The 25,523-nt window shown below is 46.7% G+C and overlaps 1 protein-coding gene across 1 annotated transcript in view; it reads right to left on the reverse strand.

The window, feature by feature from the left end:
- The window catches only part of HYDIN (HYDIN axonemal central pair apparatus protein), a 187,323-nt gene that overhangs the window by 25,153 nt on the left and 136,647 nt on the right, over nucleotides 1-25,523 (reverse strand). Inside the window, exons 54-71 of the mRNA XM_048515341.1 lie at nucleotides 24,869-24,968; nucleotides 22,825-22,924; nucleotides 20,478-20,646; nucleotides 18,790-19,025; nucleotides 16,694-16,811; nucleotides 14,729-14,933; nucleotides 13,509-13,744; nucleotides 12,714-12,865; nucleotides 12,437-12,626; nucleotides 9,582-9,690; nucleotides 8,419-8,679; nucleotides 7,562-7,704; nucleotides 6,092-6,310; nucleotides 5,501-5,661; nucleotides 4,846-4,961; nucleotides 3,700-3,922; nucleotides 2,993-3,205; nucleotides 387-525 (exon numbers count right to left, since the gene is read on the reverse strand). Of these exons, the coding sequence (XP_048371298.1) occupies nucleotides 387-525; nucleotides 2,993-3,205; nucleotides 3,700-3,922; nucleotides 4,846-4,961; nucleotides 5,501-5,661; nucleotides 6,092-6,310; nucleotides 7,562-7,704; nucleotides 8,419-8,679; nucleotides 9,582-9,690; nucleotides 12,437-12,626; nucleotides 12,714-12,865; nucleotides 13,509-13,744; nucleotides 14,729-14,933; nucleotides 16,694-16,811; nucleotides 18,790-19,025; nucleotides 20,478-20,646; nucleotides 22,825-22,924; nucleotides 24,869-24,968 (3,090 nt within the window). The remainder of the gene's footprint in view (nucleotides 1-386; nucleotides 526-2,992; nucleotides 3,206-3,699; nucleotides 3,923-4,845; nucleotides 4,962-5,500; nucleotides 5,662-6,091; nucleotides 6,311-7,561; nucleotides 7,705-8,418; nucleotides 8,680-9,581; nucleotides 9,691-12,436; nucleotides 12,627-12,713; nucleotides 12,866-13,508; nucleotides 13,745-14,728; nucleotides 14,934-16,693; nucleotides 16,812-18,789; nucleotides 19,026-20,477; nucleotides 20,647-22,824; nucleotides 22,925-24,868; nucleotides 24,969-25,523) is intronic.

Genomic DNA, 25,523 nt, shown 5'->3' on the forward strand with positions numbered 1-25,523 from the left:
GCACAAGTTAATCTAGTCCACCACATAAGCCTCCATAGCTCAAGTGCAGAGTGGGGAATCAAACCCAGTTCCCCAGATCAGAGTGAACCTGCTCTTAATCACTACACCACGCTGGAGAAAGGTGAAGATAAACTGGATGAGGGAAATATGCTGGAAGCCACATTGGTCACCATTCAGAAAAATGTGGGGTATAAATGAAGTAGTATAAACAAACCCACGAGTCTCTGATTATGTAATCTCACTTTTACCAAGTTTAAGGGTTACTGTTGAAAGAACAGGTAAAACAGAAAGTCACAGAGGAAGGATCAGAGAGACAGCCTGTTGGCCTTGAAGAAAGAGATTGTGATTTCAGCCTCACATTTACCTCTCTGCCTCCTCCCACTCACCTGCACTTTTTTCTCAGGTCGGAGCTGACCCTTCTCGGTAAGGCAGACAAAGGCAGATTGTTTTTGTATTTCCTTCTGTTGCTCACAGATCCACTGGAAAGTGTAAGGGGTGTTGGTAGGGTTCACGATTGTAAAGCTCCTGGCCATGACAAGGAGAAAAGGGACATCATACACTCTAGCTCTGACTTTTTAAAAAACGGGGTCACTGAAGTGTCTGCTTTGCACACAACTGAGGAAGTAATGTTGGTCGAATCCCCACTACTGTCTTAGCCAGGTTTCAGAACACAAACTAACCAGGTTTGAGGGACGACCTCCCCGGTCGAATCCCCACTACCGTCAAAGCCAGGTTTCAGAACACAAACGACCTCAAACCTGGTTAGTTTGTGTTCTGAAACCTGGCTAAGACGGTAGCGGGGATTCGACCGGGGAGGTCGTCCCTCAAACCTGGTTAGTTTGTGTTCTGAAACCTGGCTAAGATGGTAGTGGGAATTCAACCGTTGTTACATTTAAAAACACCCGTATATCACAAAGATTTTAACAGAAAGTGCCCTTTTCAGGCAAATGGAAAACAGCTCACAGTTCTATAATTAAAACAGTTGTTGTTTGCACTGCCTTTGATATTTTTGTTTTTCATCCCCTATTACAATAACTAAAAAGCAAGGGAGTCCTTAAATCTTAGTTAGTTAGTTACAAGATTCTTTTACTCTCTTTCCGCCCCACAGGGCCACTATGGTAGCTAACAAATTAAGCTACACAAATTCAAATGCTAATTTAAAAGCTACTAAAACCAATGTGCAAATATATCATTAAAACAAGTTAAAAACAGAGGTCAAAATCAGTACAAAAGATTAAAAACACCACAGTTAAAACATCCGAGAGAATGGAGGATTGCTGAGAGAATGCCAAGTTTAATAAAAAGTCTTCATCTACTGGCAGAAGATGGCAACAGAAAGGAACAGGCAAACCTCCTTGTGGGAAGAGTTTCCATGCCACTCCTGAGAAGGCCCTCACCCAAATTTCCAGTCAGCTGATCTCAGAAGGCAGGACACCTCTGAAAATGACTGCAGTGGTTGGGTAGGTTTAGAAGGGAGTTCAGGTATGTTGGTCCCAAACCATGTAGTGCTTTACACTTGTCACCTTGTATTGAGGCCAGAAACAAATATGGGCCCTACAACCAGTTCCAGTCAACATTCTGGCTGGCATGGACCTGTGGCTGCTTAACATACAGGCAGCTTTGAGGGAATGGCTGGGGTTGTGAGAAGCGTTTGGTGGGAGCCAGGGGCGGGCCCCCAGGCTCTTGTGGCGGTTTTCGCGCATGGGTATTGATCTGGAAGGGCCAAGGGCAGGGGGGAGCTAGGGAGCTACCCCTCCCCTGGGGAATGGCAGACAACAGGGCATCTGGGGAGCACCTCTTGCCAGGAGTGTCCACCCGGCAGAGCCCCACGGCGAGACGAAGCTCCAGTATGTGGCATCCGCCTGCTGGAGCTTCGAAGTGATGCTGAAACAATCGGATCAAGACCCATGCTGCACCTCATGCTTCTGTTTTTTATTAATAAATATGGCTGTGGCCGATTGATTTACGCCAGCCGAAGGTGTGCAGCGTGGTTTATGGATAGGGACTTCGCTCCAACAAAGCTCCACCCTCAGATGGCAATCTGATGCAGATGTAAACAGGGCATGTATCACAGTGGTCAGGAAAGGCTGCAACTGGCTAGCTAGTCAAAGCTGGTAAAAGGCACTTCTGACCACAGATGCTACATGCTACGTCAGCAGTAGGCCTGAGACCAAGAGCACCCACAGACTATGGACCTGTTTCTTCAAAGGGAGTGCAACCCCATCCGGAATGGGTGACACTTGAAAGCCCAGGTCAGACCTTCCACCTGCCAGTAACACTTCCATCTTTTTGGGATTGAGCTTCATTTTTTTTTTAGCTCGTATCCACGCCAGAACTGCCTCCAGGCACTGGTTCAGCGATTCTACAGGCAGAAGTGCAAGACACAGCTGAGTATCACGTGCATATTGGTGACAACTCAGACCAAATCTCTGAATGATCTCACCCAGCGGTTTTATGTAGTTAAAAAGCAAAGGGGATAAAATGAACCCCACAGGCCAGAGGCCAAGGGCTGAGAAGCAGTCCACCAACACCATCTTCTGAAACCTACCCTCCCAATCCCAGTTCAGAAAGGTGGTCTATGAAGGTACCATAACTGATGGTATGAAAAGTTGCTGCGAGTCCAAGAGAGTCCCCTAACTAGGCCCAAAACCAGACTGGAAAGGGCGGCCAGCCTTCAGGTGGTGGCTGGTGATCTCTGGCGATTACAGCTCATCTCCAGGTGACAGAGATGAACTCACCTGGAGAAAATGGCTTCTCAAGCTGGTGAGACTCACTCGGGCCCCTTCCGCACATGCAGAATAATGCTCGTTCAATTCACTTTCACAATTGTGAAATTAAAAGTGGATTTTGCTACTCTGCACAGTAAAATCTGGCTTCAAAGTGCATTGAAAGTGGATTGAAAATGCATTATTCTGCATGTGTGGAAGGGCCCCCAGTATGCCAATGAGATTTTCAAGTCAAAAGTTGGAATAGTATGCCAACAGATGCTCACTGGATATTTCTGACGTGCACTCCTAGGGCCGTGAATTCAATCACTTTTGTGTTTGGATCCAGGGCTGTCCCCCCAGGTCCTCGCAGGTCTGGATTGCGTCTGTTTGCAGTGATGTAATCGGACTCTTTCAGCTCAAAATGGCAGTAAGGCAGGAGGCTCTTCCCCTTTACAGCCACCACTGGGCCTTCCTCGTCCTCCTTCAGGTTAGAAATACTGAGAAGAAAAAAGTCCAGCCAAGTTAAACAAATGCCAAACAGCTTCACATACTTATATACAATTTTCTTTTCCATATGATAAATAAGTATAAGTCAAGTGTGATTCTATTATGCATCTGTCTCCTCAACTTCTCCCTCTCCCCCCTCACCTTCTATAATTCAGTGTAATAAGTGTGTTTTGTTTCTGCCTCTTTATCTGAAGAAGCAAGTTCTGTCTCAAAAAACGTCACACTGGAATAAATACTGTTAGTCTTTTTTTTTTGCTGTTAGTCTTTAAGGTGCCACTGGACTTCTCTTCTGTTTTGCTACGATTAACCAACTCAGCTACCCCAAGTTTAAAAAGCTGTCAGTGCAATAAACCCAAATCAAATGTACTCCATTCCAATTCCTTTCCGGCGTCAGCCTTGGCAGGTTTGTGACATACACAGGTGAAAGGCTTGGACTTGCCCACCCCAGCCCCTCCTTGGCACCACTTGCATGATGCCTCCTTACCTGCAGAGTAGACGACCCTCAAACTCTCCCAGTTCCTGGGGAGAGAATTTCACTTGGAGGACCTGGGAGCTCCCAGCAGGGATGATACCAGAACTGGGCTCTATGGAGAACGGGGGGCGGAGGGCTACTGGGAGCAGGTAGGAAGACAAGCTTTCTAACATGCTCCCGAGCTGGCTGAGGGGTCGGCTGTCGGAAAGACATGATGTAGCAGATGGAGGTTCCCCTGCAGGGAATGAAAAGTTTGTTGAGACAGGCTGCTGTGGATTTTCCAGGCTGTGTGGCAGTGGTCTAGCAATTTTTGCTCCAAACGTTTCGCCTGAATCTATGGCTGGCGTCTTCAGAGGCATGTCATGGTAAGATGTGTTTCTCTCTGTGGCACATCTATGAGACCACAGCCAGGCAGTTCAGAAAACCCACAACAGTTGGTTGATTCAAACCATGAAAGTCTTCGACAATACTCTGTTGAGACAGCCATTTCTCCTAAATGAATGCTGCAGTGTGATCGGAACACCTTCTATTTATCTACCACACACCCCTCCCTTCCATCATGGGTGAAGCAAATCCTGTCTACTAACAAAGTGATCTTTTGGGCATTCTGGTAAAAGTTCACCCTGGCCAGTGTGCCTTCTCTCTGATGGGGGAAGTAGCTTGACATGGAAAGCAAAGATTTGCAACATTTAGACTATTCTGTAAGGGCTCTCAAAAGCCTGCACAGGTAATATTACTGTCCCTACTTCCCACCCTTACAACATGCTCCAAATGTGAAATGCAAGTCCAGCAGGATCTGAAAAGAAGGATGAAGGTCACATGGCCTGGGTGGTACAGTGGTTAGAATTTCAGACTAGATCTGGGTGACTGAGGCTTGAATCCCCACTCTGCCATGGAGGTTGCTAAGTGACCTTGGGCTGGTCACATACTCTATCTTACAGGATTGTAAGAGACACACAACAGAAAATGGGGGAAGCTGCTTTGAGTACCCATTGTGGAGAAATGTGGGGTATAAATTTTAAAAAGAAAGGTGAGATGGGCCAGATGGGGAATATGACAACTCTGAGGAGAGGATCCCAAAGCAGGAGGGGGTCCTGAGGTCCCCAAGGTAATGGAATGTTGGTGGATAAAAAGTACGTTAAGAGGCAGCAGGTGTACCTTCTGAGTTTGTTGGTCCCAGTTCCTTAGCAAAGTTGACTGCCCTCCCGCTGTCCTCCATGACCACTTTCCAGAAGTAATCCAGCTGCACATTCCCAGTATTGGACAGTTCCATTCTGGTAGCACCATAAGGAAGGGAGAAAGAGGGTGAGGAATTATTATTTTTTGCACAGAATTAGGTCGCCTACAGTGGTATCTAAAACAAAAACACCCTTCCCAAAGCAGAGTTTGTCCTCCCAAAGGCTGGGCTCAAGTACCACCGGTTCTGATGACCACACCAGAGCTGGACTGAACAGAGCACCAACTGGCCAATGCTTATGCAGCTTTGCAGACTTTTAAAAAATTGTTTAATTTAAACAATATATGGTAAACGTGGTTATATGGGTGAGCAGTGTTTTGAAGGCATGATAAAATGAAACAAACCAAGGTGACCTAAAGCCCGATTAAAGACACAAGAGAAATGGCTGGATGGAATCACGCATAGGTTGGTAGAGGGTGTTTTGTGCAGAATGATGTCGGGGGAGCTAGGCTTACCACACAGGAGGAAAGAAACACTGTGAGTTCTATTTAAGGAAGCTCTTGTTTGCAACCTAGAAGAGCTACCTTCATGCATAAAGGCAGCCTCTGAGCCAGATCTTGCAAGCTTCTGACTCACTTGAAAACTCGTGTCTGGAAGAGCAGAGTCTCCTTGAAGTGCACAGGTTCCACCTCCATCTCAAACTGGGCAAAATCGATAGTAGCGCTGACCCGAAGCTCCAGCTCCCGGTCACTGTCCTCCACAACAGTGTGAGCAGGCTCAGGATCAGTCTCTATCACCTAGACCAAAAGAAGAAGAATGGACAATCATAAGCAGCTCAGAGAGGGCCTCTGAATTGCCAGTGGTATACAGGGCAGAGGCATAGCTCCAAGGGAAAAGGGGGACGTTGACGCAATGGCCTCTGGGTGGGGGCAGGCATTCCGGGGTAGGGGCGGAGGACGCACCAGTGCACCGGGCGCTTTCCCCCCTTGCTATACCTCTGATACAAGGGGAGAGAAATTAGCTTGGTCAAGGTCCTGAAAGACTACTGAATCTGAGGGTGAGATTACGGATGGAGGAAGAGTGATTTTCCTGTCCATTGATTCTCCTTCATCACCCACAATTCCTTCCTCAGCGGCCCCAGGCTTGTTTTATCCTGAGCCTAGAATCCCAGTTTTCTGGATGCCTGGCTGGCTGATCTGAAAATTACCTCCTTCCTTTATTTGTTACCTTCTTCTTAGACGGGCGCGTGTGCGGGCCTGTCTTCGAAACATCGACCCACTTGACTGTGTGCAGGCGATCGTCCCAATCGGGCAGTTGCTCAGCTGGTTGCTGGAAGGCAATCTTGCAAACCTTGCACTTGACTGGCTGAGCTTTGAAGGTGATGGGCATGCTGGATTTTAAGGTCAGGATGGTGTGTTTGGAGCATCCGGCGTGGAGATGGCCGACCTAAGGCAAAGGACACAAGCTGAGTGCTATGTGGCAAGATTTGATATGTGACCAGAGTCCACTTTGATACCTCTCCTACGGCTATATTATTTGGGAAGTTTTATAGAAACCCCACTTGAGTGAAGAAGTTGTATCTGCAATTCAGGGGATGTGGAGTCTATTGCATACATCCTTCTCTACTATGAGTTATTATTAATAGGTGCTTCATGATGACTAAATGTATGCAATGCAGGATTGGGATGAAGAGAGGTCCTTGCTATTCAACTTGTGAGACCCCTCCCAATCCCCCTAGCGGCCTAACCTAAAGACTAGCACAGTGGTTCTCAACATGTGGGTCGCGACCCCTTTGGGGGTCGAACGGCCCTTTCACAGGGGTCAAGACTCTCTGCATCAGTGTTCTACATCTTTAAAATTGATTAAATGTTAGATTTGGGGGTCACCACAACATGAGGAACTGTATTAAAGGGGCGCGGCATTAGGAGGGTTGAGAACCACTGGACTAGCAGAAGGTGGGGTCCCAAAATGGGGTCCACTTCAGTGAAGTCTTGGAAGGACAAAATCAATACAGAAATCAATGCTAGTGTTGAGTTATCTGCTTAAAACAGTATTATTCTGAAATGGAGTGCAAGGAAAATTACTGAAGGTTCATTTAGAGACTTCAGTGCATTAGGACAGCATAAGAAAGGCCTATGACAGCGTCAAAAATATTATACACCTTGGCTGGAGGCCCCTAGATTTTGAGGTCCTTGCCTTCAGCCTGCTCAGCCTATAGGTAAATCTGGCACTGAATGTATGTAACCTTCAGAATGCTAGTGCAGGAGGAACATTACAGAGGGTAGTTTTGGCCTCTGGGTTATGACTGTGAGCCTTCCAAAGGTACTTGATTCACCACTGTGTGAATAGAATACTGGGCTAGAAGGTCTACTTGCCTAATTCAGCACCCATGTTCTTAAATCTGAACCCGCTGAAGACTGTGAAAGGAACTCCAATGGCAGAGTTGGTTATGAATGCCCCTACGGTTGCATCACTGCATTCACAAGTGACTTAAGACTGCACCAAGGAGAAGTGTCTCCCACGCTTCTGTGTTTGTGAATGAAGGAGGATTCCATTATCCTTAAAATAAGGAACATCAAAGGAACACTAGAAGGCAACGATTTACACTTATTCCAGCATCCTACTTGCTCTTCCAAAATACTGTGACAGCTTTGACAGTAAAGGACCATGGGAAAAGAGAAATAGGCTACTACACACCTGTGGAGAAAACTGAAGCGGGCCCCAAGTGGGCCATTCAAATCTCATCACATCAGACTTGCTGTGATTGGTTATTGTGAACGTCGTTTGATAGGTCTTCCCGATGTAACAGTCCCCAAACTGGATATAATCCACTCTAGCACCTGTGGAGAAAAGAGGCTAAGAATTCAGATAACTGGACTGAGCTTCAGTTTATCGGCACTTATCCGGTCCATACCAAGTCCAGCCACTTGTCCAGAAAGCTCATCAGCACACCAGCTCTGCTGAAAAGGCAAATTAGGAGTTGTGTGTCTTCTGCCTAATGAGGATGGATCAGTCCAGATCCCTGGACAATCTCTCCCAGTGGTTTCATATAGATGATAAACCACATGACAAACAAGATGAAGCCAGGCGAGACTCCGTAACCTAAATACCATGAAACCCAGCAGCAGCCCCAGCACCACTAGCATTAAATAGCAGGATGGATGACAGAACAGCTGAACCTTTCATTTGTTCCACGGACCCAATGGCAAGTGCATAAATCAATGTGGGGAACTCTTGAGTGATTAAGGTCCTGGTGAGACCAATAAATCACCTCTCCTCTGAACATGGAGTCTAGGCTGCGCCAAGAAACCTGATAGGCAGGGGGAGAGCTCTACCTTCCTCCCTGCCTTCATCTCAACAAGTCTTGGTGGGCCATGCCAGCTCATCCCTCTATCCAGGATTAAATGTTCAGGGATCAACAGAGTCTGCCATGCATTCAGCACCAGCACTTTCATTCCCAATAGTGTATTGGTAAGATTATCACCATGTTGTTCATTGAGAGAAGGTCATGAACAGGACCACATCTTGTCTGACCCTTCTCCCCCTATACTCACTCTCTGCTACATCCTCTTCCAGATGCCTCTCAGCATTCTCCCCATCACCCTCTGCCACCAAGCTGGTTATGTTGTCCAGTGTGACATCGTCCTGGTAGCCTTCGCCTACCATCTGAATGACAGTCTCCTCATACTGGTTGTCCACGATAGAGAGGTGGATCTGCCCTTCAAAATGCTGGGTCACAGTTGCTTGGAAAACCACACTGAACTCAGCCGATTCCTCACAGTGCAAGACCAGCGCGGCCGTGTGTGGTTTCCTGCCTATGAAGAACAGGAACAGAGCAGCAATACAGCTATCAGAGGCCAGAAAGGACTTTTCTCCCATATCCCACAGATTAAAGATCCTAGGCTGGGGGAGCAGGAAAGCAAAACCCACCAAGCGTGGCTTGAGGTTTTATCTAAAAAGACAGGGGAGGTTGCAGCCTACAGCTCCAAAGACAAATATAGCCCAGTTCAGAACCAAAGATGACTTTTTAAGAAAGAACAATGAAATCTTTCAGCTGTGGTTTTTTGGGGAGGAGTAGGTGGAATGCTAGAATAATAAAGGAACATAAAGGAAACGGTAGGTATATATGTTTACGGAATGTATGGGCTTCTTAAAGACGCTTCACAGAAAGGGAAATAATAGAGGTTACTAGTAATCCATGTACAAACCATGTATAGCTTTATTTCACTGACTGCAATTGTGCAGGGTGCCTCTGTACATACTTATTGTGCAGGGTGCCTCTGTACATACTTATTGTGAGACCTTATGTGTGCAACCCTTTAATAAAGGGCTTGCAACCAGGTGGTAGAGAGGAGGGGGAGGGGGGTTGGCCTAGATTCCCTGTATGGCTCTTTCCAGCTCTATGATTCTATGAAACATTATGGATTCTTAATCAACATGTCAAATATCAGTGCTTTTGGACTGTATATTTCCAGTGATGCAAATGGGATTTTTTTTTACTGACACTGCATGGATTGCTTGGCTCTTCAAGAGGTAATTGACCCCTAGCTGAAGAGGCTTCAGAATATTTCTCTGCGGACACTTCTGCGCAGTCTGCTTTGACATAAATGGTGCTCTGGATGGAGGGGCTAAAAGGTAGTAGGTGCCATGCTTAGCCCCCGTCTCTTACTGCAAGGTTCAGTAGATAGTGCTGGTTTGCCATGGTATTTGTGTTTACCTCCCTCACTGGATTCGCTGTCTTCAGCTTGAGACATGTAAGTGCAGTTGGTGCCGGGTTTAGGTTTCAGCAAGAAAGCTCCATTTTCATCTGATATATCAAGATGCAGCTGGGAAAAAGAACAACATGAGAGCAGCAAGCAGAGGCAGAGCTGGGCCAGAGAGCGCCCGGTGCATACTCTGTATTTTACACCCCACCTTACCTCAGTGTAGGCTGAAGAAGCGGCCTGTTCTCTTCAGGCTGAAAATGGGCCTGGTGGGAACTACACTTCCCATGAGATCCTGGGGTTCGCAAGGTCTCATGGGAAGTGTAGTTCCCACCAGGCCCGTTTTCAGCCTGAAGGGAATAGGCTGCTTCTCCAGCCTGCACTAAGGTAAGTGGGGGGGGGGCGCCGCTTGGGGGGTGGGGGCACCGTGTGTGTGTGTGTGATTTTCTGCCACCCAAGTGCGCGCCCGGTACAACGTGCACCTCTCCGCCCCCTGGTATCTCCGCCTCTGATAGCAAGACAGGGTGCTCCCAGGAGAACATTTTAGAACAGTGTAAAAAAACAAGTGATTCCCCATGGGCGGCACAGTGTCCACTGATCTGTTTCCTAGCGCCCCTTATTGCTTCTTCAAAGCTCATCTCATCCAAAGAAAGTAGTCAATGCCTAACCTCCAACTTGTTAGGCTTTCCAACAGGGGCCTGGGAAGTTCCTAGAGATTTGGAAATGGGGTTTGGGCAAGGTACAGTCTGGGGAGGGAAAGGAACTCAGCAGAGATATGATGCCATAGAGTCCACCTTGGGTCTTGCAGATCTTCCAGAAATTACAGATCTTCCAGATCTTCCAGAAAGGCAGCTGATCTCCAGAAGACAGAGATCACTTCCCCTGGAGAAAATGGCTGCTTTGGAGAGTGGACTGTAAGGCATTATACTGCTGAGGTCTCTCTCATCTCCAAACCCTGCCCTCCCCAAATCTCCAGGAATGTCCTGACCTGGAGTTGGAAACTCTAAACCACCATCCAAAGCTTTCATGTTATCCAGGGGAACTGATATCTGTGGTCTGGAGATAATTCCAAGGCAGCTCCAGCCTCCTACCAGAGGTTGGCAAGCCTATACATTGTTGGAGCAGGAGGTACTTCAGAAGAGCACAGAAGGAATCAGCTTTGGGTCTGCAGGGAGCCCCCCATCCAAGACGGATACTTGGCTTTGAACCTTACAACATGTTACAATTGCTCTCTACCCAGCTCTGTGGCAGCCATTTTGTGATTGGTCCCGTTCAACATGGCAGCCATTTTGTGGTGGCCTTCACTGCTCTTTCACAGAATTCCAAAATTACCTACAGGCTCAACAAACTTGCTGTGAACTCTCCTCCCCCAGAAACCCCTGGAGCTCCACTCACCCTTTTCCATTCCAATCATCCTTGCCCCTACTAGAGTGTCTCCACTCTCCCTCTTTCTCATCTGCCCTGTTTTTTATGATATTGGTGCATTAGTGCAGGAGCTGAGTGGTGGAAACCACTGAGAGCATCAAGTGCAAGGGACAGGTGATAGGTGCAATGTGGCCAGTCATGTACAGAGGTGAGAAAATCCATCACACAATACTGCTGTACCATTTTCACATCTAAGGAAGGAAACTTTGGACTACACCCAGACACAGAATTTGTATTCACTAATACTGTTGCTGCTGCAGGGAATGCAAATTCAAATACAAATGAAAATGGACTGAAAACCCCACTTACAATACCAAGGATGTAGGTAAGGGGTTCCCCCCCCCCCGGGTTCAACCCCACCCCCATTACATGTCCGAAGCTCCGCCCCCCCCCCCGTTTGTGTTTTTTTGTATTTTTTAGTGTTTTTGGTTTTTGGCCTGTAGCGGGCGCAGGTTTTAGGATAGCAGCACCAAAATTTCAGGGATCTTTGGGGAGACTCTCCTGATGATACCACCCAGGTTTGGTGAGGTTTGGTTCAGGGGGTCCAAAGTTATGGACTCCCAAAGGGGGTGCCCCATCACCAATGTTTCCAATGGGAGCTAATAGCAGATGGGGGCTACATCTTTGAGGGTTCATAACTTTGGACCCCCTGAACCAAACTTCACCAAACCTGGGTAGTATCACCAGGAGAGTCTCCTAAAGATACCCTGAAAGTTTGGTGCTGCTGGCTTAACAATTGCACCCCTGACAGCAGGCACTCCCCAAATTTCCCCAGATTCTCCTTTTAAATCCACCCCTTCGGCATGGATTTAAAAGGAGAATCTAAGGTCCCCAGTTTAAACATTGAAAGTGATGCTGTTTCAGGGTGTGGGATAATCCACCCTAAAATAGTATCACTTTCAATGTTGTTTTAACTGGGTACCCCAGATTCTTCCGTTAAGGTGGATTTAAAATCTGGGTTCCCTAGTTTAAACACCATTGAAAATTATCCTGTTTGGAGGTGGATTCCAGCATCTCAGCGGCCAACCATGGGGGTGCACATGCGGGGGCTTTTATAAGCACTGAGGCCAGGGGCTGGGCTTGGCGAGGCATGGCCCCACCCCCTGAACCCAGCCCATTAAAAATCTATCCCTATATCACTGCACAATGCAGTTAACCACACCTTTGCACAGCAATTTCCACCCAAACACTTACTGATTGGTTCCCCACCCCAGGACATGGACAATATATACCCCATTAAACATTGTCTTCTCACTAGACATAGTGTGTAGCACTCTTCTCTCTGTGATACACCTCTGAAGATGCCAGCCACAGATGCAGGTGAAACGTTAGGGACAAGATCTACCAGACCACGGCCACACAGCCCGGAAAACCCACCAGAACCAGGAGGAAACTTTGTTTGCTGTTACTATCTCTGCGTTTGTCACTCTCAGCAATTAATTACCTGGACCAGGACACTGCTGCTGTTCTTAAGGACAAGAGGGAGAGTCTCTGTATTGCCCAACAGTAGTTTCTTGAAGAGGAGAAGTGGGTTTCCTTTTTTATTGCGGAGTGCAGGGCGAACAATGGTGACCTGTGGAAGGTTTCCATCCCCAGTGACCTCAAATGACAAACTCTTTGTTTTAGCAGCCATGCTGAAAGTAAGCAACAAGAGAAACCATTGTTTTGGATGCACATGGGAAAGACCACCCTAGAGAAGAGATAAGCCATGATGGAATTACCTGGTCACAGCATCCACAGAAGCCTCAAAAATGCACTGGTAGTTCTGCATCACTTGCGGCAAGAAGGATACAGTTGCAAAGGCGTGCGAACGGCTAGCGATGCACATGCGTGAAGGGTGGACCTCAAAGGTGTCACTGATGCGAATGGTAGACTAAGGAAACATCCACACAGCTTTAAGAAATTCTCAAATACACGGCAGAACATAAACTGAACAGAATCGTTCCTGATCAGCCTGTCTTGGGATTGAGGCCCCTTCCACACATGCAGAATAATGGACTTTCAATCCACTTTCACAATTGCTTGAAGGTGGATTTTGCTATTCCGCACAGTAAAATCCAGCTGCAAAGTGCACTGAAAGTGGATTGAAAGTGCATTATTCTGCACGTGCAGAAGCAACCAAACAGACCGCTTTGAATCTGAGGCAATGAGCTCTGACTCAGGAAAGCTCGGGAAAATGGAAATAAATGTTGTTGGTCTTTAAGTTGCCACTAGACTTCTGTTTAGCTTTGCAAGCCTTTAGCTTTGCAAATGTATCAAATGGCACCAGTAGAGGGCACTGGTGCATCATGTGCTTGCTACAAACACATTTGGCAGCAAAATAATTTAGCGCTTTCAAAAACCCTACTCTGCGTTTTGTCTTAACCTATGCTGGACCTCACAGAATCCTTGTTTTATTTAGTGACTTGTTGCAAGCTTTATTAGGTTAAATAAAATCTCATGACTCAAGTGAAAACAGCATGAATGGGATCACGGTCAATTCTATACAAGCATACTCTTCTATCCTCTTTTCTTACTTTGGCAGAGATTGGTTTGACAGCAAGAAGCACATCGCAGGGGATTCGGCCAGGGTTGTAGATCTTGAACCGGGCTGTTGCCTGGTGCCCAACTAGGACGTTATTGAAGATAAATCTGTTCTCATCGGTCACAAAGACACCTTTACACCCTAAGCCCTTCAGCACCTGGCTGAGGCAGCTGCTGGTGCAGATCTGATGCTCCTCAAATATAGATCTGACATCATCAATCACAAAGCCTGGGGAAAAGGTAGGGGGAAAGACAGGAGAAAGCACTAAGGAATTCCAATCTCTGACACAGGTCTAAGGGTCAAGAGAAGCCACACAATACATGAGAAAAGAACTGTATCCAAAAAGGAGATATACATATTGGCCATCAAGTCACAGCTGACTTAGGCAACCCCATAAGGCAGTGCTTCTCAACCTTCCTAATGCCGCGACCCTTTAATACAGTTCCTCATGTTGTGGTGACCCCCAACCCTAACGTTTATCCATTTTACAGATGGAGAACACTGATGCAGAGAGTCTTAGGCGACCCCTGTGAAAGGGTCATTCGACCCCCAAAGGGGTCGCGACCCACAGGTTGAGAACAACTGCCATAAGGTTTTCAAGCCAAGAGATGTTGGGAGATGGTTTGCCATTTACGGTCTCCATGTCACGACCCTGGTATGCCTTGGAGGTCTCCCATCCAAATACTAGCCAAGGTCTTGGTCATCCAGCAAGCTTTCATGTCATGAGTCAAGACCCCTCTCTATGTGTCTAGCCATTCTCTTAAAAGAAAATAATAGATCCAGACAATCTGAACCTCGAACTGCTTACTGAGAAACAGCTGGGGTCCAGTGCCACGCTCTGTGGCAGGAACTGCAGTGGGCAGGCCATGTAGGTTTCCGCCAATGCTCCCAAATAGGTCCTGCTGGCCAGCAGCAGTGGGAAGATGCTCTGGCCGGCCTTGTAGGGCGATATGGGTGCCACCAGGCCCAAGCTTAGCACCAACAAAAGCCAGCAGTAGAGTTTTAAATGGTTTGGAATGTGTTATGGCACCTTTTTTCATGTGCTGGCTCTTCCTAGCTTTAGAACCTGGCTAAGCCCCTGGAACTGTTGCCTGGAAGCTGAGGGTGGAGTTGTTAGCATTTCTGGCTGTGGGATGGGCACCTGCCCCTTCAGTGAACCCTGTTTGCTGGACTTTACCCTTCCAGCACTGATGGCTCTGTGGTTCCCCTTACCTGGGATGCACGATTCTGCAATAAGCGTGTACGGAATGCCATTAGGGTTGTCGTCCGGGTCCCTGTCAGAGATCTCGATGGTCAGGTATTCTTCACTCTTCCCAATGGAATCTGCCAAGCAATCCACGGTGATGACTTGTTGGCAGCCTGGTGGAATGGAGCCAAATCCAGGAAACAAATTGAACATACCCATGGAGAAGCGTGCCTGTGAAGAGAGCCCAATGGGAGAGTATTCTCAGAGAAGCTGCTGCAGAACCCACTTGGGTTTCCATATGGCTTGGCTATCGTAGCGAACCAGGTGGATCAGGGATTCCCCAGGAAACGGTAGAGCTTTAAGAGGCTGGCACAGCACCTGTCAAGGGGGGGGGGGGTGGCGGCTCAAAGAGGTGATTTGTCAGAGTGAAAGTTTGCAACGTGGCATCCAAGTTGTGCTTGGCAAGTCAAGCAAGAAGGTTTCTCAACGCTGTAGATCTCTGAAGTAACAGAACACACTACTCAGGGCAATGCAAAAGACGCTCAGATCCAGACTGCTGCCAAACACTCTCTCTCTCTCTCTCTCTCTCTCTCTCTCTCTCTCTCTCTCTCACACACACACACACACACACACACATATATATATCATGGACTCTGTTCCTGAGGCCACACCATATTTCTCTTGCACCCCCAGACGCTCTTCAATCGCCATAATCAACAGCAAAGGGGTTTCTTTCTGGATGGAGGTAGAGTAGAGCATCTGGGGCAGAAGTTTCCAGGAGATAATGGAAATCAAGGAGAAAGGGAATCAAGAAGTGTTGTACCCTTCCCCGCTGCTTCCCTCCCTGAGTACTCCTACCCAAAGAGAAGAAAGGAGTGTGTCAAAATGTGTAAGCCCCTGTGCAAATATGCATGACAGCATGTCTCTATATGACTTTGTGCCTTAATAGGCATGCTTTTGTACACAGGGGTATGTGTGAAAGAAAAGACATCCCAGTGAGTGTTTTGACCACTGCTTGCAGACTTCTCGTTTTTAAGGCCGTATGTTTTGTCATGAGTCAAGTTGGGGTTCTCCAAGTTGGGGTTCCCCAAGTCTACTGCATATATGGTCCCCCAAATGGGGCAGCATCATTCCCAGAGTCACTTTGGGTCAAGAAAACAGTGCAGGGAAGAGAGCTTTGCACCCCTGTGCCATGGTCCTGATCCGAATCAGGCCCTTTTGGCACTTAGGAACTTAGCTCCTGCCTGCTGCCGACTGACTGGGGCAACGGAATCAGATTTCTATGTTGGTTTCCTCAACTTGATTCATGGAAAAAAAAACACCCGACAACAAATTAACAATTAAATAAAATGTTTGGTTGACCCTTACACTAATAGTCCAAGAATGGTTGATGAGTATTACTGGTTGGGAAATGGCTTCCTGATAGGCTAGGAGTGTTTGAATGTTTTTACCTCTCTCAAAGGGAGAAGGTGACATCCTGGCCCCTTAGCTGAAGGGAAAAGGAAGCTGTTTGTATCGATTTTGTGTATGTGGGAAAGAGACACATAAAGAGTGTGTGTTTGTGTGTGTGTGTGTGTGTGTGTGTGTGTGTGTGTGTGTGTGTGTGTGTGTGTGTGTGTGTGTGTGAGTGAGTGAGACAGACAGACAGACAGACAGACAGACAGACAGACAGACAGACAGACAGACAGACAGACAGACAAAGAAACAGTAGACTGAAATTCGGACGAGGCAGAGAGGGAAAGTGAGGAATGTGGATCAATTGGCTGAAAGTTTCTTAGGAGCACACAGCAGTACAAACGAATGAGGCTGACCTGGAGGCTGAGGGAAAGCAGTGTTGTCAGAAGATCAAAGGGCAGTCGTGTTTGGGCCAGGGCAACCAGGACAAATGAGAATGGCAAAGGCAGCCATCATCACCTCTACCCCAGAGATGATCCAAAATAAGAAAAAAAAGGCCAAAGCATCAGCCCAGAGGTCACAGGGCATGTCCCCACCTGAGCTACAAGGCTCGTATCCTTCTGCATAGATTCAGAACGCTTGCTCTGTCTGCCCAGCAGAGCGTTCTGCCGGACGTCTCCTTCACGAGAGCGGGAGTTTTTGATGTGCAATGTGCTGCAAGAAGAAGCACACACAGGAGAGATGACTAGACATTGTGTCTGACTTTGCTGCAAACAGGAACAGGGGGAAATGAAATCTGACACATTGTTTGACAAATAAGCACTAATACTCTGACACATTATTTGACAATAATGTTACTGGTGACAGACTTATAACAAGGTAAGTATCAAGGTTTGCAAAGTTCATTCCATGACTCAGGAGCCAAAGGCATCACTATAAAAGCTCTAACTCTCTCGCATGTTTGGCCTTTTGCAGTGGACTGGAGATGAAGAGGCAGAGACAATGATGATGTGCATTAGAAGGGCTGGGTCAGTTCACAAAGCTCGAGAAAAACATGGCTGGATCATGGATGGGTTCATTAAACTTCCACAGAATCAAATAAAACCCAGGTCTCAAAATTCTGTTGCTAGTAAAAGTTAGGAAGTGGGAATCTAGATGCATCCTGAGGATTGAAGGATTGGCGGACATTATTTGCTCAGGGAGACAGCTTCACTGTAGAGCAGGGGTCTGCAAACTATGGCTCTCCAGATGTTCATGGACTACAATTCCCATCAGCCCCTGCCAGCCCCTGCTCTAGAGGATGTTCTGTTTCAGAGGCCATGTCTCATCTACTTCCCCCCTCTACTGAAGAGGGTCCAACTCTCAAACTTGGGTAGTGTGGGTTAAATGCACCCCTCTCAGCGTCCTATTGCCTCCAATGATTTTGAGATAACTGTATGTGCAACCACAAATGGATATGTATTGGAAATCAGTTGTGACATCTCCGACGAAAGGAGACACAATTCCCTGCCTGCCGACTAAGCCTGGTGATGGCGGGAAGTGCCATTGAGTCACAGTTGCCTTTTGGGTTTCCTTGGTGGTCTCCCATCCAAATACTATCCAGGGTTCACCTGCTTAGTTTCTGAGATGGGATGTGATCGGGCTAGCTTGGGCCATCCTGGTCAGGGAGCTTTATCAGAGAGCTTTTTCTTTTGTTTAGATTCTGATCTGTGGTTGAGGTGCATCTTTTTTCTTTCTTATTTAGAGCAGCAAACTCATTTTTGCTCCCAGGTTCTGTGCATGGAGGTTTTGCTGGAGTAGGCCTACTTCTTTTCTATTACCTATGAACCCTTCTTATGCTGCTGGTACAACCTTAAAGGGGCAGGCACTCCCATTGACATAACCCGTTTGGAAAATAAATTTGGACTTGGAAGTGTGTCCTGCTATTTTTAAAACCTGCCATTGATGATATTGTTCTTCTCTGATCACACATTTAGAAGCATAAGCGGGGAAAAGCAAAGCCTCTTGTGACAATTGCTGGCAAGTGCTAACATTTGGTATTTGAACTGTTCTTCATTCCTTTACAGACATGAAGTCAGAGAACAACAACATGACCTGGATTTCCCATACTTTCTTTCAGCAGAGAAAACAGTTATGGGGTGAGGGGTGGCGTAAGGATTGGGTCACGGTACGAAGTGAGGTTTGTCCCTTGTGCTGTTTTCTCTATCTGAACTGCACCCTTAAAGCTGTTATTTGCACTGCAGTGAAAACCATATAGGTTCTATGCCTATGACTCTCCTGCAGGGCCACATAACAACTGGGAAAGAGTTAAACCCCCTCTTTCCATGTACTGATTGGCAAGGGTACAATCCTAAACTGACTGGCAAGGCAGGGGTCTGCAACCTGCGGCTCTCCAGATGTTCAACGACTACAAATCCCAACTGGCCATGCTGGCAGGGGCTGATGGGAATTGTAGTCCATGAACATCTGGAGAGCCGCAGGTTGCAGTCCCCTGGATGGGTATCATGGCTGGTCTGACCTTTCTGTTTTTTCCCTGTTATTACAATTAGTTCCTGACTGAAGATCTTCTACACCTTGTCTAATTATGAATGAGGCATGCATCTCTGAACGGAACCCCTACCCAGCCCTGTCCCAGAGGTCCTTCTCCCTGCCAACTACCATGTGGAATTCCAGGAGGAAGTCCCTTTCTCACTTTTTCCGCAGATTAACGATGTCTCGGACCTGTTTGAAGATGCCAAACTTAAACTCGATGCAACCTTTGTTCTCAATGATGAAACTGCTGCTCTTCCGGGAACTGTACATCAAGGGCCCAAAGTTGATGACTGCAGGAGGGGAAATGTTGTACTTGGCGAACAATGAATGAACCGTCACTTTCACTGGAATACTGGCAATGACCTCCCCTCCTTCACCCAGGCTGGGCTCAATAACCTAGATAACAACATAAGAACATAAGAAAGAGCCTTCTGGATCAGACCAGAGTCCAACTAGTCCAGCACTCTGCTACTTGCTTTGGTCCACCAGATGCCTTTGGGAGCTTACATGCAGGATGTGAAAGCAATGGCCTTCTGCTGCTGCTGCTCCCGAGCACCTGGTCTGCTTAGGCATTTGCAACCTCAGATCAAGGAGGATCAAGATTGGTAGCCATACATCGACTAGATAGAGGATGACAGATGATGCCAACAGATGGATCAGTTCTTACTAGGTCTGAGCTCATAAAAAGACATTTGCCAGTATGCCAAGCATCTCCCAGTAGAAGCGACACCCTACCGAAACCCTCATATTCCGTTACTTTGGATGCTATGTAAAAATACTAGGAAAATATCTCATATGCTTTTCTCTACTGGAGGAGGCTTTAATAGATCCAGACAATCTGAACCTCAAACTGCTTGTTTAGAAAAAGCACCAATGGTGTGGATGAGAACTGCATCAGCACAAATCTTTCCCAAAATAAGTGTTTGGTGGGAGGCAAAAAGATTGGCCGTATCTACATCCATAGCAAATACCATCCATTTTTAGTACCTAACCAAGGCTAGCTAGGAATGACTGGAAACCCCAAAGACCCTGTAAAAACAGGATTCCCTGGGATGACATGACACAGGACAATATCTATCACAGCATCACGGTTCTCATAATTTAATTTGGCAATGCTTTGGCTATTAGAGCTCAGCTATTTTTATTTCTTATCACTCAAGAACTCTGATAGCCAAGTAAGGCTGTCTTGTTTAACAAGCACTCCAGTGGCTGGTTTTGCATCTGGCAAACAAAGTCCACACGGAGTGGTAAGTAGACGTAAGGGGGGCCAAGTACTGGCAACCAGTCATCTTCCAGCTTACAGGGTGTTGGGTGAGCCAGATCCCCAGAGCATCATACTTCCTTCCATCCAATCAGAAACAGTTTCTCTTTCCTGACAGGTGCGGAAAATGTGGGTGAGACAGAAATGCTTTGACCAAGAACTTCTCCTGTTCCAGTCTAATGATGTGACCCAAGGGCACTCTGTCAGGATTTCAGCGGTGCATGCTCACTTGGTAACATGAACATAATTGCATTTTCAAAGCCATTAAAAAAATGCACTGCACACACAAAACTAGTATCAAACAAGCCTCAAACATTTGGTCTCTCGCCTGTTTGCACTTGTACAGAGTGTCTGCCTCACAAGAAACTACTAGGGGTTTTCTTGTTAGGAAAGAAGGCTAAAAGTCACAGGCCCCCTGTTTGTGGAGTGACTTTTTAAAACTCTTCCACCCAGCCAAAGAAAACTCCCAAGATCAACAGGCAAACCTGGCCAGCCCAATGGTGTAAATACATACACACACACATACAGTACAGAACATGAGCATTCCCAAGGTTATTTCTAAGATGCGTTATTGCCCATCGTCTTACATGGCACATCAGAATGGGCTTGTCCTCCACATTCACTTCCTTCTTGGAGCGAAAAAGTATCTGGACCTGAGAAGGACGGTCATTGGGGCCCAAATTTCCCTTTTGCGGCTGGATGGAGAACAGCGGGCTCAGATTGGGTGATCCAGGCTCTGTGGACTCCACGGAAAAACTAGAGCATAAGGACAAAATGTTGACTCCCCGTCAGTAGTCCAGGAAAACATTAGACACTAAAGCCAACAGTGGTAAGAACACTAAAGAAATCCTAAACCCTTGTCCCTAAAGGCAGGTGGAACACAGAGGGCTGCTCCTGCCATTTCAAATAGCTAAACTGCAATAAAAACGGCTACATGGAATAGTGCCCTGGTGTCTTCAGAGCACAGATATGCTACTTTGGAGATAGGAATTGAGAGAGACAGGTGCCGGATGAGGGAAGGAAGGGCCTTCTGACACCTTTTCCCTACTTCCAATTACCTGTGCATTCCAAAATGCATGTTTGCACACTGCAGCAAGACACAGGTGATTAGATAAGGCTCTGCTTGTTTCTTGTTTACTGTAAGCCTTGTTTACTGGGAACCGTACTACTCAATATGATTTTTAAGGAGCCAAGTCCAGAAGGTGCACATGCAGCTTGAAAGGAGGGCAAATAATTCCCCCTATCAGGGGCTGTTTTGGCCTGAGAAAAAAGAAACAGGAGGGAAGGAAGGAGCCCCAGCCCTTCCTCCCCTTGCACCACAGGGGGAACTGACTCAGGCTTTGGCAGACTGTTGACAAGCCAGTGCTCACAACTGCCACGCATCTGAAGAAGAAGGGTAGAGTTTGGATTTATATCCCCCCTTTCTCTCCTGTAAGGAGACTCAAAGGGGCTTACAATCTCCTTGCCCTTCCCCCCTCACAACAAACACCCTGTGAGGTAGGTGGGGCTGAGAGAGCTCTGAGAAGCTGTGCCCAAGGCCCAAGGTCACCCAGCTGGCGAGTGTGGGAGTGCACAGGCTAATCTGAATTCCCCAGATAAGCCTCCACAGCTCAGGCGGCAGAGCAGGGAATCAAACCCGGTACACGAGCTCTTAACCTCCTACGCCACTGCTGCTCCTGCAAGAAAAGCGAATTATATCTAGGCCAGTGTATTTTCGAAGGCTTTCATGGCCAGAATTAACTGACTGTTGTGGGTTTTTCAGGCTGTGTAGCCACAGGCTCTTTCAGCATAGCACAAAAACGTCTTCAGGATGGGGGTGGGGGAAGCGTTTTGGGGAAGAACTCAACACGATTTCAGGATGTTTTATTTCTGCTGAACCTGGGTTTTTTCAGAAAAAGCTAAATTAGCGATTTTTCCTCCCAAGGTGGGGCCAATATGTTTTCTCTTGGCTGCGCAGAACAAGAAGTGTTTTATTTTCCTCGCTTTCAGTTTCTCTGCAGCTTGCACCTGTAATTTTCTGCTTAATTCAAGGAGGCTCCGTGTTGCCGTCATTTGCAAAATGTTTCCACAGAGTTTCTGATGCTTGCAGCTCATCTGCTTGTCCTTTCAGTGCATAAAGTGCATGAATAAAGTTAGGCTCATTCCGCACATGCAGAATAATGCACTTTCAAACTGTTTTCAGTGCTCTTTGAAGCTGTGCGGAATAGCAAAATCCACTTGCAAACAGTTGTGAAAGTGGTTTGAAAATGCATTATTTTGCGTGTGCAGAAGGGGCCTTAGTTTTTCATGGAAATCCTGCGCATGTGTTGTTTTTTCTCTTTTGTTTTAAATGAGACATCTTTGAAGGAATGACATCACGATAGGAGAACTGGCTCATATCGTGACATCACAGCTTTGAAGCTACCTCATTTAAAACAAAATTTAAAAAACGACATGTGCACAGGGTTGCCAAGATAAACTAACTTCATTACTGCGCTTTACACAATGAAAGGACGCCCAGATGATCTGCAAGGAGATGAAACTCCATGGGAACATTCTGCAAATGGTGGCAGTATGCAACATCCGGGAAAGGGCAGAAAATGGTGGACATGAGCTGTACATGATCTGGGGGCAAAAATACCAGTAACATTAAAAAAAATAACAAAAATGATAACAGCTCCTCTGACTTTTGAAATGATGTTTCTAAAGGGAGGTGATCTACTTTCCCCTCTACAAAGGCTGGGGTTTGCAGAACAGCCCACATCTCGGCATCTGTCATTTTACACAAATACTAACTCTTCCCATTTTGGAGAGCAGCCATGGTGCCCACCAACAGGCTGATGTTTTACTAAGTTCTGCCTCCCTTGTATTGTTCACTAAAAGAAAGGATGCAACAAGTATCTTCAGTTCATGCTAAAGCAAGGAAGCAAATGACTAAGCACAAGTGGGATTTACCTGAAACCAATCTCATATTTCCCTTTGTTCTTCAGGGTCACCGTCTGTTTAGCTTCATCCAAGACTCGCACAAACCCAAACTCCAAGTTACCATTTGAACCTGTAGGGACCAGGAACACAGCAGAAGAGGAGGAGGTTTTTAAGCTTCTAAACCGCTTTTCTCTACCTTAAGGAATCTCACCGTGGCTTATCATCACCTTCCCTGCTCCCATCCTCACAACAGGCAGCTTGTGAGGTAAGTGGGACTGAGAGAGCTCTGAGAGAACTGTAACTAGCCCAAGGTCACCCAGTAGGCTTCATATGGCGGGATGGGGAATCAAACCAAATTCTCCAGATTCTCCACTGTTCTTAACCACTACACCATGCTGGCTCTCAAGATGGGTAAGTGGTGCTCCGGATTTCATTTCTACTTCTCCTCAGCATTTTTAGGGTCTTCTGTATATGCAATGCAAGCTTTGGCTTGAGGTAACTATACTTGTAGGTATGCTGAGGAAGCAGCCAAGCATAACCCAACAGATGGGCTTCAGTATTCTCTAGGACAGTGGTGGTGAACCTTTGGCACTCCAGATGTTATGGACTACAATTCCCATCAGCCTCTGCCAGCATGGCCAATTGGCCATGCTGGCAGGGGATGTTGGGAATTGTAGTCCATAACATCTGGAGTGCCAAAGGTTCGCCACCACTGCTCTAGGACATTGGAAGCGATTGAAGGGCACATCTGAAGTAGTGTAGGTGATTGGGGCGGGGGCTGCCCAGAAATTCTTCATGTCTTTCCCCCTGAAACTCCGTTATATGCGATAGGGCCTTTGCTTTTAGATCATAATTACATTCCTTTTTAAAAGAAAATTCCCCATTTTAAGGGCATTTTGAAAGCAAGAAGAAGAACATTTATTGGGAGAAAACAGTTAAGGAAAGAGAATGACAGGAGAAGAGATGGAGGAAAGGTCTGTCTGAGCTACTACAGAAAACGTACTTAGCACCTGCTCCCAATCCTGGGTGTTTAGACCTAAAACAGCCAAGCTCCCAGTCAAGGTGGTAGAATTGCCTCTCTCCCACTTCCTTTGCCTTGCCATTGCTTTGAGCAGCAGCATGAGAATAATTAAAAAAAAAACCTGTTATGCCAGCTGTATTGGCATGTCACGTCTGGTAAAAGAAACAGACGAGTCATAGGGCAGCTCTAGGAATCTCCAGAAACTCTACGGTCTTAGAGCTACCTAATTTTTTTTTTACCAGAAGTGATGTGGTGCCACAGCCGGCATGATAGCCCTCCTACCTCTCCAAATCCCCACTGACAGTCCTCTTACCAGTTTTCAGGCTGTACATACAGCCTCTCCATACTCCCACACATATCTGCACTCACATTTATGCACCAAAGGATTCCAGTCAGTACACACTTTTTTCTCACATCCTCAGCCAAAGGATGGGGAAGAATGTATTCAACACGAATCCCAAATCTTGTTAAGGCTGTACTTCTGAGAACAGGTAGTGAGTGCTGCCCCAAAATGGCTGACATTGGGTGTGGAGCCAATCAAAAAGCGTTGAGTGGTTCCCACCCACGCATCTATGATGGAGGCAGCAGTTTTCTGAATGGATGTTCTTTGTAGCTACAGAAGTGATACCTCCTGGGCTCTTCTGAAACATCTCTTGCACCAAGCGTTCAGGGGCAAGTCAAAACGGACTCTCTGCTCTGAGGAAAAGATGCTTTGGAATGAAGGAAACAGGTGCTCCAAAACACTAGCAAGTGCCAGGCTCCATGCTGGAGATCACTGCTATACTAAGTGCACCTAACAAGCAAGCAAACTAACAAATGGATCAAAAGCAGAGAGAACACGACCATATTGAAAGGACAATCTACTGGAAAGCAACCAGTTAATTTGTAAGAAGTGGGTATGTGATGCCTTTCCCTTTGGGCAAGTATGCGAGCTGAAAACCTTCCTGCAGTTTCATAGCATGTGCCTACTCCTAGACGTCTTCCCAATAAGTGACCAACTGATTGCAGAGCTTGAGGAGGAACATGCTCTTGGTGTGGAGGCATCTAACCCACCTTTGGGGAAGCTGATGTCCAAGGCAACGTCATAAGCCTCGGCGATGATCTGTATGGTTTCGAGCTGGACAATCCCCAGGATGTTTTCTGCATCTGAAACCTGCAACAGCACCAAGCAGACTTCATTCTTGGGTGTCATCTGGCTGCCCAGTGACCAAGCTCTCTTCAGCCAGCATTCTTCTTCTCAACTGTTCTCCTCCCCGCCTCACTTCCTTCTCTTGCACTCACTAATTCTTGCTGATCTGCAGATAAATGGCTACAAACAAACGTCTATGTGCTGACTGCTGTTCATAGCTGTCCTGTAGCAGGTGACTCATCTCTACTTACCTATGAAAATACCATTTATTTATACCAAGTGCTAGGATTATTTTTATCTGTTCTGTTTCTGAACATTGCTACTGTTACTGCTTTTATCTTACATTTCAGATGCCCTAACGGCAGGCAGAATGAGCAAATCAAGGAGGTGGGACTCTGTGGAATGGGTTTGCTGAAGCATTTAAATAGGATCGTGGTGGAGGAGTGGGAATGGGGGCTTCTGAGGCGGTTGAGAAAGGAAAATAAGCATACAGACAACAGTCAGACAACTCGAGGGGAAGGAGAATGGCCTCAGGAATATAGAACTGGTCTGCTTAGTTGACCAAACTTTGTAATCCAG

Source organism: Sphaerodactylus townsendi, linkage group LG14 (assembly GCF_021028975.2).
Source record: "Sphaerodactylus townsendi isolate TG3544 linkage group LG14, MPM_Stown_v2.3, whole genome shotgun sequence".
Taxonomy (NCBI): Eukaryota; Metazoa; Chordata; class Lepidosauria; order Squamata; family Sphaerodactylidae; genus Sphaerodactylus; species Sphaerodactylus townsendi.